At 39.7% G+C, this 14459-nt stretch overlaps 1 protein-coding gene across 6 annotated transcripts in view; it reads right to left on the reverse strand.

The window, feature by feature from the left end:
• The window catches only part of PCDH15 (protocadherin related 15), a gene marked incomplete at its 3' end in the record, with an annotated part of 825229 nt that overhangs the window by 113114 nt on the left and 697656 nt on the right, over positions 1-14459 (reverse strand). For all 6 annotated transcript variants that reach the window (XM_081954012.1, XM_081954014.1, XM_081954013.1 and 3 more), the window contains 2 exons: positions 13926-14066; positions 12363-12475 (listed from right to left, as the gene is read on the reverse strand). In XM_081954012.1, coding sequence (XP_081810138.1) covers positions 12363-12475; positions 13926-14066 — 254 coding nt within the window. The remainder of the gene's footprint in view (positions 1-12362; positions 12476-13925; positions 14067-14459) is intronic.

A 14459-nucleotide genomic window follows, 5' to 3' on the forward strand; every position in this document is an offset into this window, starting at 1 on the left:
TACCAGGGGAATCGAGTCCCCATCGTGGGCCAAGGCACGTTCCAAATTCGCTTCAAGGACATCGTAGCCCAGCTGCCCGTGACCATCGCCAGCGCCCCGTTACAGAACCTTCTAGGACTAGATTGGTTTGAAGCCTTGGGGTTAGAAGTCACCGGGATCAACGCCGTGGAGAACAGCAGCGCTGAACAGATTTTTAAGGAGTTCGAGGATGTGTTCAGCCCCGGTCTTGGTAAGTATGTGGGTAAACCAATCTCATTCAATTTAGACCCCAAAGTGGCGCCAATCGGACTTAAACCGAAACGAGTGCCTTTTGCACTCTGTCCAAAAATAGATAAGGAGATTGATAAGTTAGTTGAGCAAGGAATCCTTGAGCCGGTGGATCACGTGCGCTGGGAAACCCCCATTGTGACCCCAGTCAAGCCAGACGGGTCAGTCCGCATCTGCGCGGACTATAAATGCACAATTAATGTCGCGCTACAACAAAGCGCATATCCTGTGCCAGTAGTACAACACTTATTGCACTCGTTGGGGCCAGGAAAGATATTTGCTAAATTAGACATGGCACAAGCTTACCAGCAGTTGCCCGTGGACAGCGCCACAGCGGAGGCCCAAACTATAGTGATGCATAGAGGAGCATTCAAATGCAACCGGCTACAATTCGGTGTGAGTATTGCTCCAGGTCTGTTCCAGAGCGTCATGGAACGGCTTTTGCAAGGGATACCGGGAGTCGTCCCCTATTTCGACGACATCTTGGTGTCCGCTGCAAACGAGGAGCAACTATTAAAAAGAGTCAGATCTGTTTTGGCCAGAATCAGAGAAAAGGGCCTCCGCCTCAAAAAGGAGAAATGCCAAATTAATGTGCCTAGCATAGAATTCCTGGGATATAGAATTGATGGTCAGGGAATACACCCCACTTCAAAGAAAATTAAGGTGATCCAGGACGCCCCCACACCACAAAATCAGACCGAGTTGCAGGCCTTCCTCGGACTACTTAACTTCTACAGCGTTTTTCTGAGACAGAAGGCGACCGTTGCTGAGCCATTACATCGACTACTCCAGAGGAACGCAACATGGAGATGGGGACGATCCGAAGCAGCAGTTTTTGCCGCAGTAAAGCGTTTGCTCACCACTGACTCGCTGCTAGTACAATACAGCCAGACGCTACCGCTGGTATTGACCTGCGACGCATCACCATTTGGAGTCGGCGCAGTCCTTAGCCACAGGATGCCAAACGGGAACGAAGCACCCATCGCTTTCTACTCCAGGACTCTTTCATCAGCCGAAAGGAATTACAGCCAGATGGACAGGGAAGCGTTAGCTGCTGTAGCTGGAGTAAAACGTTTCCACGAATACCTCTACGGCCAAGATTTTGAACTAATTACAGATCACAAACCGCTGTTGGGACTTTTGGCGGGAAACCGCCCCACACCAGTCTCCCTTTCTCCACGCATGACCAGGTGGACTGTTTTCCTGGCTGCGTACTCATACAAGCTAATTCATCGACCGGGCTCCACTCTAGGACATGCAGACGCGCTCAGCCGTTGCCCACTTCCGGATCTCTTGCCAGACCCCACTCCCGAGGTACCGGTGTTGTTAATTGACTGTTTGGATTCAGGACCGGTTTCTTCCTGCGATGTTGCCAGATTCTCTGCTAGGGACAATATAATAAAGCAAGTTCAAACCTGGGTTTGGAGGGGGTGGCCGAAGGGAAACGTGGGCCCGGAATTCAAGTTGTTTTGGGGGAAACGCGATGAGCTTTCAGTATTGCAAGGTTGTTTATTGTGGGGGGATCGAGTTGTTATTCCGTATGCGTTACGTAGAAATGTATTAGAGGCATTACATGTGGGGCATCCGGGGATCGTTAGAATGAAGGCGTTAGCAAGAAGTTACGTTTGGTGGCCCAACATGGACAAAGAAATAGAGGAATGGGTGGCCACTTGCGATCCATGCCAGGAATCGAGACCAGCACCCCCGGAAGCGCCCGCCACAGAATGGGAGAAGCCTAAAGCACCCTTCTCCCGAATACACATCGATTTCGCAGGGCCAGTACAAGGTCAGACTTTCCTTATAGTTGTGGATGCATACTCCAAATGGCTAGAAGTAGTCCTAATGACTTCAACCACGGCAGAGGCAGTCTTTAAGGTTCTACGGCGACTTTTCGCCACTCATGGCCTGCCCGACCTACTGGTCTCCGATAATGGGCCCCAGTTCACGGCCATGCAATTTGAAACGTACTTAGCAGGTCAGGGAATTCGGCATGCCCTCGTCGCGCCATTCCATCCGGCATCAAATGGACAGGCGGAAAGAATGGTACGATCCGCAAAAGAGGCCCTCGCTAGGATGGGTCCAGGTGATTGGCAAACATGCATTGACCATTACCTACTAATTCAACATATTACCCCCAGCGCAACGATGGGTAGGAGCCCCGCTGAACTAGTCATGGGCCGCCGTCTACGGTCTCACCTGGACCGTCTTCACCCTAATTACTCTGCCACAGCGCCCCCAGACTCTACAAGCAAAATTTGGAGTTTTAGCATAGGGGATTCAGTATACGCCCACAACTATGCAGGGGGAACATTGTGGATGCCGGCAAGGGTCATTGGCATCACGGGACCACGATCGTATCTGTTAGAGCTTGAAGATGGACGGAATTGGAAAAGGCACATCGATCAACTACGGGGTCGCCTGGCACACTCAGACCTGTGGGCTGACGATGGAAACTACCTGCCAGCACAAAGTCAGCCACTCGAGACCCCCAACACAGAGAACCACGACACCTACGAGCCCAGGGTAGAACAAGAGGTCGAAAGAGAACCCGAACAACGCCAAAGCAACGAAAGTCTGCAGACCCCGAACGCGAAGCAGAGAAAGCAACCGATCCTGAAACCACTCCAGATCAACCAGAACTGCGACGTTCTACCCGTGTAAGGCAAACACCAACATATCTTAAGGACTATGTAACCAACCGTAATGCGCCGTCTAAGAGGGGAGGGGTGTTAGATATTAGCATATATCGCAGCAAGTCTCCTCTCTGGTCCGCCGCTACGGCGGGAAACAGGTATCGCTCTGATTGGTCGAGAGGCGTACCCGATTCCTATAAAAGGGGAAACCTCCGGCCACAGAGCAAGCTGGATCACTACTACTACTAATAAAGAGCTGATAAGTCACTACGTGTCCGCAGTCTGTTCTCTCGTTGCCCGAATCTAACAACTAGAGTCTTGAAATTGGTATATTGTTATTAGTTCTTGTTTTATATTTCAAGCAATTTAAGTAGGTGTCTTTAATTAGGAAGCTGTCTGTTGCATTCCAAATTGATTTAGAAACCCTTTTAAAACATTAACAACTTTTGGGTTCTACAAGAGGGCTTCTTACATAAAGCAGAACTAGAATGAAGCCTTTTTTTGGGGGGGGGGGGCAACAAATGCTTTTATTTATGTCGATTTATTTATTTTTATTCATTTTTAATAGGATTGCATAAGTTTTGCTTTTGTAAGTGTGTTCCAATCATTGATTCTGAAATAAAGCAGCAATACCACCCCCTTTCTTTGCAATATTTTTCTTTTGAGAACCAAGATAGTTATATTGTACTGTAAAACAAGTACAGGGTGGGTGTCAAACTGAATAATGCAAGTCTAAGAAAAAATGCTGAAAAAACTTTAAAATGCTGTAGGCTTCACCTTGTTGTACCCTCAGTGCAACAATTCTCAGTGAAACAATACTATAACTAATCTGAACAATAAGCAAAGAAATCAGCTCTCCCACACAAAACTGTTACACAAAAGAGGAAGGAGTCAGGCAGATTTAAATACTATATATAGTATGTACATCAGGGGTGGACTGCTACGGGTTCTCCCGGGTTCCAAATCCCACACCTGGCTGGCCCCGCTCACCTCTCCCCTCCCACCCTGCCCTGCACCTCCCAGGAGTCTCCACATGGCTCATTTTGGATGCGAGGTAAGTGCAGGGCCCACACAGAGGCTTAGGGAGGGGGAAAAGCTGGCCTCCCGGAAGTTCTGGAAGGCCAGAAATGGGCCTCCGGAGCCTGGGAGAGGCAGTTTTTCCCCTCCCAGAGGCTTGAGGAAAGCCTCCGGAGCCTAGGGAAGGTGAAAATGCTCCCCCCCTGTGGTGCAGGAGGCTGACTAGGCCATGCCCAACATGGCATGAACAGAGAACCTGTTGCTGAAATTTTTGAAGCCCACCCCTAATATACATTACTACTCTATATAGGTCTTGTGTCTATAAAACAGTGCCAGGAATCACTGGTTCTGATTTTAGCATTTTCTTTTAAATAAAGATAAAAGAAAATCAGTTGCCCTAGGATTGAGTGCCCCCAATTGTGAGTGAAGCCTGTCAGTCATGAACAAAACCCAGCTTCTAGAACATCTACAGAGCAACCTTTTAGCCCCCAGCTTGTGAAAACATATTGTTAAAATTCAACTGTCGGTGTGACAGCAAACAACCACTGTGGATATACATACATTTCATTTCTCAGTGTAATGCCTGGAAACTGAAGCAACCCTGAAAATGATCTGGGGTATACTTTCCTGTAATGGTGGCAGTTCCATGTTATGAAAGATACCCCGTAATTAAAAGAAAATTTCGATGTTCACCAAAGGAGAAATGTATTTTATTTTAAAGTTCTATATATTTCAAGACAGACTATTCCATTTTTGCACGCTTTTGTCTCTGCACACCACTGCAATAAACCATATTTTCCCAGTGTGTGACATTATTTGCAAAGAATGTTCCACAGAGCTGTGAAATTTTTCACTGTGCACCCTCTTCAAACTTCTCATATTAGTTCACAAAGTTTTGACCTTTCCAATGGTATTTACCTCTAAAAAGCGATGACAAGGGAGTTTGGGTATTATTACAATGAACCACTGACATGGCCTATTATCTTTAAATGTCAAACATCAGTCTGAGGGACTTAATAACATCAGGTGCAATGCAACTTTGTGTAATCTTTGCAATAATTTGGTGAAAACCACAAGTTTAAATATATTTATCACAGATTCAGCAGAATCATAAAAATGGGAAAGCATACCATCCCCTTTAAATAACTTGAGTAGTTAAATATTGTGAAATAGTAAAGGTAAAGGTTCCCCTCGCACAAATGTGCTAGTCATTCCTGACTCTAGGGGGCGGTGCTCATCTCCATTTCAAAGCCGAAGAGCCAGCTCTGTACAAAGACGTCTCCATGGTCATGTGATCAGCATGACTAAATGCCAAAGGCACACGGAATGCTGTACCTTCCCACCAAAGGTGGTTTCTATTTTTTTTACTTGCATTTTTACATGCTTTCGAACTGCTAGGTTGGCAGAAGCTGGGACAAGGAACAGGAGCTCACTCTGTTACGCTGTGCTAGGGATTCAAACTGCTGAACTGCCAACCTTTCTGATTGACAAGCTCAGCATCTTAGTCCCTGAGCCACTGCATCCCTCTATTGCGAGATAATTGAAAGATACATAAACTATGGGAAGGTTATTCTCTAGGCTGGAATGAAGGGCAAGCCTTCCTTGATAAATGAGGTGGATTACCAAATTCAGTTGCTACATTCATTTGATTTGTTTAAAACAATTTTGTTAAGTGATGTTCCATTTCCCAATTGTTTTATTTTGATAAAGGTAGGGGCTACTTTTTTTTTTTTGCTTCATAATAATAATGTGAAGAAAGTTTTTAGTTAATGTGGCTGCTGATGCAAAACTTTGTTTTGATTATATGTCTCATGTCTTCTGTATTAAATTCCCTTAAGGATATTTTCTGAACTTCATTTATTAGACTTTGAAAGAAGGCAGGAAAAAAATCCTCTCATACAGAATCTTCTGAGAAAGAATATTTTGTTCTCCCTTTCTGAACATCTCAGAAGAGGAAGCTTTTCTATATTTTATGTTACTGTTATTAAGAACAAAGGATGTTAGGACAATGACCTAGTAAAAGTCTGCATACAAAATAAACAAAAATAGATGGAAAAAAAGCAAGAATATGACTTCAGCCATTTTTGGCTTTTGGAGGAAATTTTAATTAAATAAAAGATAATGTAGAATACTATTGTAGTCCAAAGTTATTGCACCTAGTACAGGGCTGAATATGGAGGATTGATAGAAATGCAAAATATAGGTAATTTTATAATTTGCATTGTTTGAGGCAAGGCCTTGGAACCATGCTCCTAAATTCTTTATTGATGATTGTCTGCTGTAAAGGTTTCTAGTAATTAAAAGGAGATGTTTTGAGAGAGAAAAAAGAAAGAAAGAAATTAAGAAAAAGAAAGAAGAGAAGAGGGAAGGGAGGAAGGAGAAGGAAGGAAGAAAAGAAAGAAGAAAGAAAGAAAGAAAGAAGTTATATGATGAAAGAATGACAACATTTGTTATATTTTAAGCCAGTTGTAAGTCAAATTTTCGGTATGGTATAACTCGATTCCAATATATATATTACATACAAACGAACAAAATTAATACTGGATTACCAATTGTTTGCAGTTTTTAAGCACCACCTCTTATTTGGACGTTATAAGTCTATATGTGTTTGTGTAGTTCTATTTTACATACGTGTGTGCAATGTGTATCATCTCTTTTACAAAAATTAAATTACTGTTCTTTCAAATTCAATTACCCAATTAATTCACAGACAGGGAATAACTAATTAACACATAAGATTTTTTTTTAAAAAATACATAAATTTACTTTGGTTTACTTTGGTTTTAAGAGCATTCTCCCTGAGATTAGAATAGCCCCCACTCTAATTCTCTTCCGGAAGGCATTGAAGACATTGCTTCCAGCGGGCCTAGGGAACCCAGAGTGGGATGGAGCCATTAAATGGCTCATGTGATCTACTGTCACCGGGCCGGGGAGTGGGAAGTGATTTTATTATATAGTGCTGATAAATAAATAAAGGGAGACTAGTATAGATCCATTTCAAGCTATTTAGCTCTCATCAGCTAGCCATACCCTTACTGGGATTTGAACCTGGGCTGTATTACATATTAGGCAGGAGTCTTAGCCACTAAGCCACAGGCCCTTGTCCTTATCAGCTAAGCCAGGGAAATAGGTATGTATTTGTGTTACAACCCCTGGTATGCCCAAATATGGGAGGAAGCTCACTACTCCCTCTTTCTGTCCTTCGGCTCATTACAGAAAACCATCCAGGCAGAAAACCATATTTTTATTTTTAATGTTGCCTTTTTATATTTGTGTTGTATTTGTGCTGATAAATAAATAAAGGGAGACTAGTATAGATCCATTTCAAGCTATTTAGCTCTCATCAGCTAGCCATACCCTTACTGGGATTTGAACCTGGGCTGTATTACATATTAGGCAGGAGTCTTAGCCACTAAGCCTCGTCCTTATCAGCTAAGCCAGGGAAATAGGTATGTATTTGTGTTACAACCCCTGGTATGCCCAAATATGTATTGTTTTGTATTGTAACGTCCTGTGTGGTGGGTGGTGTTCGTTTGTTGACTAGGGCTGGTTTCCAGATGTATACCAAACATCTGGAAACCAGCCCTAGTCAACAAACGAACACCACGCACCACACAGGCCATTACAATACAAAACAACAATGCACACACAGCCAGCACCAATCAGCACCAATCTACCAATCATGATACAACCACAAAACCAATCATTCCACTTACTGAAACAAAGCCAGCACCCCATCCCCTCCTACCAAGATTTACAGAAAGACACACATACATACATACATACATACATACATACATACATACATACATACATACAGGGACGTGCGGTCAGGGGAAGCAGGGGAGGCAGAGCCGCACCGCTCTCATCATGAAAATTAAAAAAAAAGGGAAAAGGCGCTGAGGAGCCTTCTGCACACGTGGTCAGGAATGGGAGTGTTCCGTGGTCCCCTTCATGTTGACTCAGGAGTCAGGAAGGAGGGGAATGGGACAACGTGTGCAGGAGGCTCCTCTAGCCACAGCCTCCCTCCTGCGCACGTCCCATTCCCCGCCTTCCTAAGTCAACATGAAGGGGACCGCGGAGCGTGAGCCGAGCACGCTCCGTGGTCCCCTTCATGTTGACTTAGGAAGGCGGGGAATGGGACGTGCGCAGGAGGGAGGCTGACGTGGTCCCATTCCCCTCCTTCCTGCGTCAACATGAAGGGGACTGTGGCTCACGCTGATGACGTCACCAGCCTCACCAGCCGTAAAGCTCATCGCACGTCACTGTATGTATGTGTATGTATGTATGTATGTATGTATGTGTGTGTGTGTATATATATATATATATTCATACTGATTAATTATTATTAATAATCATCATCCCATAGTTATAGAAAAAATATTGCCCTCTACCAAAGCCTATGTGCAATCTTGGGATTCTTCTGGACTCATGGCATTATGTAAACATTTTGGGATTTAATTTCAGGAATCTTATTTTCTCCTTTGAACCTAAGTCACTTCCTCTAATGTACGAAAACTAGCCTTTTCAGAAACAATGGTGAGGGCAACCAAACAATAGGATTGTATTCTGAAGTGCCTGAAAGAAACAAACCTGGGTGAGATAGGAGGAGATGCAACATATTTTACAAAAGACAAAAGGATTTCTGTGACTATTAGCTATCTCAAGAAACAGAAATTATAGGCATTATATCTAAGGATGTCTGTATTTTCTAATAGCTAACAAAAACAAACAAAGCTTTGATTGTATACTATCTGATAATCTAGTGTTGCCTGGGTATTTATTTATAGGGGGAAAATGTCCAGACCAAACGTAATTTCAAATGTTGGATTTTCTCCCTTACCAGGGGGAGCCCCCTTGTGGAATACTGTGAAACCGTTACAATGGCAACTCCACTGCGCTGTACAGAAGCCATTTTATGGCAGTACAGTAGAAGCCATTTGAAGGCACAATAGGCTGTATCATAAAAGAACACATACCCCAAGGGGTGTTAGGGGTATCTTATGCCCACAGTATTTATTTCCAGACAGTAAATCATCTGTATACCAAGTTTGGTTGAAATTGCTCAAAGTGTTCCAGAGTTATGCTGGAACACACACACACACACACACACACACACACACACAGAGAGAGAGAGAGAGAGCGCCATTTTTATATATACAGATTAATGACTTGTTGCTTTCTGATATACCTATCACAGACTGAATGCATGTAATCAATTATTCTGTTCCCTACATAAAAGCTGATTTCTCCCCTTTAACAAACTGACTCTCCCCAATTATATTTAACTCATCCCATCCCATTTAGCAGGAGAGTTGTACGGCAGGAACCATCAGTGAGGAGAGTCATCTGGCTGTATAGACTGAGTTGACCACAACCCTGCTGGCTTTTTGTAAAGCCCTGAAAACATAGTTTTGCTACAAGAACACAAAAGCAGAGCAAAGCCAATGCAATGGCTGCATGGATTGTCAAGATCAGGACTGTCAAACTTGCGGCCCATGGGCCAGGTGTGTCACATGTTGGCCACGCCCACACCTGATTTAGCGAAAGGGGAAGTCCCGATTTGTCACGGGATGCTACCATAATGACGTGAGTTTGACACCTCTGGTCTAGATGAATGGGCTTATGATAGGTTTTTGTTATTCAATTGTTGTAGGGTTTTATACTCTGGGAGTATAATTATCTATCACCTATCTATCTATCTATCTATCTATCTATCTATCATCTATCTATCTATCTATCTATCTATCTATCTATCTATCTATCTATCTATCTATCATCATCTATCTATCTATCTCCCAGAGTAATCTATACGAGATGGGCAGCTATAATTTTAAATAATAAAATAATAAGCAAACCACAGGATCAGTTACTGAGATCATTAACTTTCTTATTAAAAAAAACTTTTAAAAAGTTTCATAAGAATTGGCCTCTCTCTCCAAGTGCAGCCTAGGACCGACTACACTCCTTGGAAAAAATTGAAATATGTTACTGTATTTAGTGCTTGAAAATAAAATGTCTGAACACCTGTTAAATGTGTCCACAGGCAATGCATATTATTATTGATTGCACATTTAGTTAGCAATTTATTGCCTAGGATAGTAATTGAAGGCTGTTAACTATGACTTTCTAACTGTGGAAGAGGACAAGAGAAGTTAAGCATTAATTAATAAAAAATAGCATACTTTGGAACTTTTAAGTTATTAAAAAGAGAATTTATCACAAGAGAATTTATTCTGAAGATAAAATAACAACAATGAAAACATTTTGTCCTTTAGGTCTAATTTTCCATCTGGTCTCACAATATTTTAAATGGCATACAGTGACAAAGGAGGCTTTCTATTATTTTTCTGTAGAAATATTTTAATTTTTTTAAATAAGTCACTTCTGTACAATTCCAGAACATAAACATTCACAGCTTACCACACCTTTATGTATCTATTCATTCTTGTGAACATTCTGTTCTTATTTATATATATATATATATATATATATATATATATATATATATATATATATATATATATATATATATATATATATATATATACACATATATATATATGTGTGTGTGTGTGTGTGTGTGTGTGTGTGTGTGATTCTGCTGACCTGAAAAATCTCTATTCCAAGTAAAAATATTGATCTGATAAAAGTACTTGCACGTAAAAAAGATCAGTATTTCCTGGATATTTTATTAGGTATTATAAATGGAGTCTGTGAATCCTTATAGAAGATACAGTACAGCAGGACATGAGCTACAATTTAAATTTCCCCTAATCCACAGGGGCATAATCTCAATTTATATGGCATTTTTTTTGTATTGGCCCTCCAAAACTGCTATAGGAAATGCATTGCAGCGTGCTGAAGTTTTGTTTATTTTATTTTATTTAGTTTGTCAAACATGTACAAGATAACAGGTGTAAGTATAAACATGGACATGAACAAGGGAAATGAGTACAAATACATGGGGACAGTAGGACAGGGACGGAAGGCATAATGGTGCGCTTATGCATGGCCCCTTTACGGACCTCTTAGGAATTGGATGAAGTCCACGGTAGACAGTTTAAGGTTGAAGCTGTTTGAGGATGTAACAACGGAGTCAGGTAGAGCATTCCAAGTGTTGACCACTCTGTTGCTGATGTCATATTTTCTGCTATCTAGTTTGGAGCGGTTAATGTCCTTCAGATATTTGGAATGCTTATTCTATATAAATATCTCACTGCTGTAACGTTTCTCTGAATGTGACCAAATTCTGCTGTGTTGTATATAAAATGAGGCAAACTTTAACTGCCCACTGTAAATCCACCACCAATGGCATTATATTATTCTGTCTGCCTTTTATTTTTATTTTTACTATTATTATTGTTGTTGCTGTTTATTTCATTTTTAAAATACTTTTTAAGGATTTTAAAAAAATATTTTTTATCAAAATGCAAAATACAAAGGAAAATAAAAAGTAATGGAAAACTAGGGGAAGGAAAAAAATTAAAACAGAAAATGTGGGGTAGGGAGGGAAAAAAAGGGGGGCATTGACTTCAAAGTCTCTTTGGTACTGTAGAAGATCATAAAATTACAACTTAAACTTTTTACATTTATACGATAGTATACAGGAAGTACTTTTTCTAAATTTTGAAATATTATTTTCTTTAAAAATATTTATTGTTATTATTGTTGTACTACTAGTATTATTGTTTTAATGCTTTTATTTGCTGGTGTGTGACTGTAATAAAGATTGATTGATACAAATACGTAAAGCTGTATTAATGGAAAAGTAAGATAACTTAGTGTAATGACAAAATTACATTAGGAATCATTACTTGCTAAATATTCTAGAAAGGGGGGACGTTAGGGTTAGGAATGCACTACTGACTCTGTTGTTGCATCTTCAAATCCCCATAATGTTAACCTTAAACTGTTTATTACTGACCTCATCCCATTCCTAAGAGGTCTATAAGGGGCATGCATAAGTGTACCATTGTGCCTACTGTCCCTGTCCAACTGTCCCCATTTATTCATCCCCATTTCATTCATACTCATGTTTATTCTTATATCTATTATATTGTAAACTATTGACAAATTAAATAAATAAATAAAAATAAAATAAAATGTGGTGTTCTAATTAGATATCAGCAAACTAGAAGACACAATAGTACATATCGTGCAAAATGCATATATCATTTATACATTCAATTGAAAACATTTTTTTAAATGATATATGTTGCTTTCCTAAATATCTTTACCGAAGGTGTAGACCCTCCCTCCAAAAAGACTATTTTGTACACCTGCAATATTGTTATAGCACTCCTAGATACAAGCGTATTGAAGATCTTGGCCCAATTAGCCTTTTAAAAATTAAGGTCAATATCTTGAATATAAGACTTAAGAAAGCCAATGTCTGCCCTCCAATTTTTTCAAAAATAATATTAACAAGAGAAGATATTATACCTGTACTCATCCTGGGTAAACCGTGGAATTACTGAGGGTTGCAATACGGAAATTTCTACAGTGGTTGTATTAAACTTCACTGGATCCCCATCATCATAGGCAATGACCACAAGCTGTTAAGCACACAAACACAATGACTGAACATATGATTCTCAATTCAATAATTTTAGAGATTGGGGGTTTATTTTATTAATCATACCATAAAAAACATAAATAAAAATAAATAAAATGTGCAGCATACATCTCAAAAGCCAATGCATTAAAAAAAAAATCCTCTAAGCTTCTTTTTTTGTTCTACTCAAAAATGCAATTCTAACTATAAAACTCAGTTCTATAAATATTTTCAACCAGCACATTTTAACAGTGTATTTTCTTAGGGATAATAAATAGAAAAAAAAATCACTGTTAGAGATGTGTAGGTGTCTCTTGAGATGTTTCCTTACTCCCATTGGACTTTTCCTTTTTCGTTCTCTCAAAATTGTTTAGATATTTCATTTCAGCATAATTTGAATATCTGAAAGATCAGGTTAGGATTAGATTGTCACAGAGAACATCTATCTAAGAGGTTGCTATGAACTGGAAACAACTTGATGACATATAATCTGTCTCAACATAAACCTCAATGAAACTTTGCTGCATGTATAATAGCAATAGCACTTAGACTTATATACCGCTTCATAGTGCTTTACAGTGCTTTACAGCTCTCTAAAGTGTTTACAGAGTCAACATATTGCCCCCAACAATCTTTTTTACCAACATCAGAAGGATGGAAGGTGAATCAACTTTGAGCTGGTCAGGATCGAAGGAATCAAACTCCAGCCAGAGAGCAGTTAGCCTGCAATACTGCACTCTAACCACTACGCCACCACAGATCTTAATAATACCAGAGGGCTTATTCCACACTGTTAGTTTTTACATGCAATATAAACATTTTGGTGAAGATTAATTCTCTGATTAAAAAGCTCCTGATTAGGCACATTTCTAAGGCTAATTTCAATTTTCTGGCAGAAATATCCCTTGAAAAGAATCCCAGTTACACTAGAGTTCTAACAAAAAAGTATGGAAAAGGAAAAGGCTTTTATTTACTGATGCTATCTCCACTTAATGACATACATTTTGGGCTCATTGTGGTTGGAGGTTGAGGACAACCTGCACTTAGTGACAGCAAATCTACTCCAAATTAATGTTGGGACTTGAGTACTGCCTGTATTTTTAAAGTATTGTTTACGTTAACAATAAAATAGAACAAAACTTCAGTGAAACCCAGAGAAGTATTCAGCTCAAAGCATTCTTATTTAAATGTTAATTTAATTTCTAGTTAAGTTCCTGCACTTGGCTTGTATTAAAGAGTGGATATGAATATTATTGTACAGAGCAAACTCTGTGTAGAACATTCTAATGGTATTATTATGCAACATATTAAAATGGCATTCACCAATCTGCCATCCGGTAGGTAGATTGCTGGTGCTGCCTATGAAATAAAGAAATTATAATTCCAAACATAGCAGGAAAACTTCAGGAACACTGTCTTAAACATATTGGAATGTAAAGGCCTACGGTTACCTTAAACAATGTACTAGGTTCTTCGTTAAGATTCACTCTGGTCATTACACGTCCAGATTCTTCTTCAACATCAAAGATACTTGCACTATATGGGAACCGGACAACATCAACTTTATATCGTACATGACTTGCTGGTGTACCCTATGAAAAAAAATATTTTAAATTGTAGATGGCATATTTATGCAGTAAGAATGAAAAAACCTCAAATATACCCTCACATTACATTCTGGGTCATTGTTTTTAAAACAAAACATATTGTTATTGTGTTTTAAATATACTAGGCATCCACTTCTGTAAAACATTTAAAATTGATTTATGTACAGTATTTGAAAATTTTATTGGCTACCCATCTTACCTCAAGGTAGCTCTTTAATATTTTACACACACACACAAACAATTATTATTATATATACACACACTAATTCTAACCAAAACCTTTTCTTAAGACCAACTACAGATTCTGCAGGCATAATAAATATTATTGCATTTTATTGGGGCAAATGCTATATATGTACATTATGTATGACTATAAAT

The sequence above is a fragment of the Natrix helvetica genome (assembly GCF_964273705.1).
Source record: "Natrix helvetica genome assembly, chromosome: 5".
Taxonomy (NCBI): domain Eukaryota; kingdom Metazoa; phylum Chordata; class Lepidosauria; order Squamata; family Natricidae; genus Natrix; species Natrix helvetica.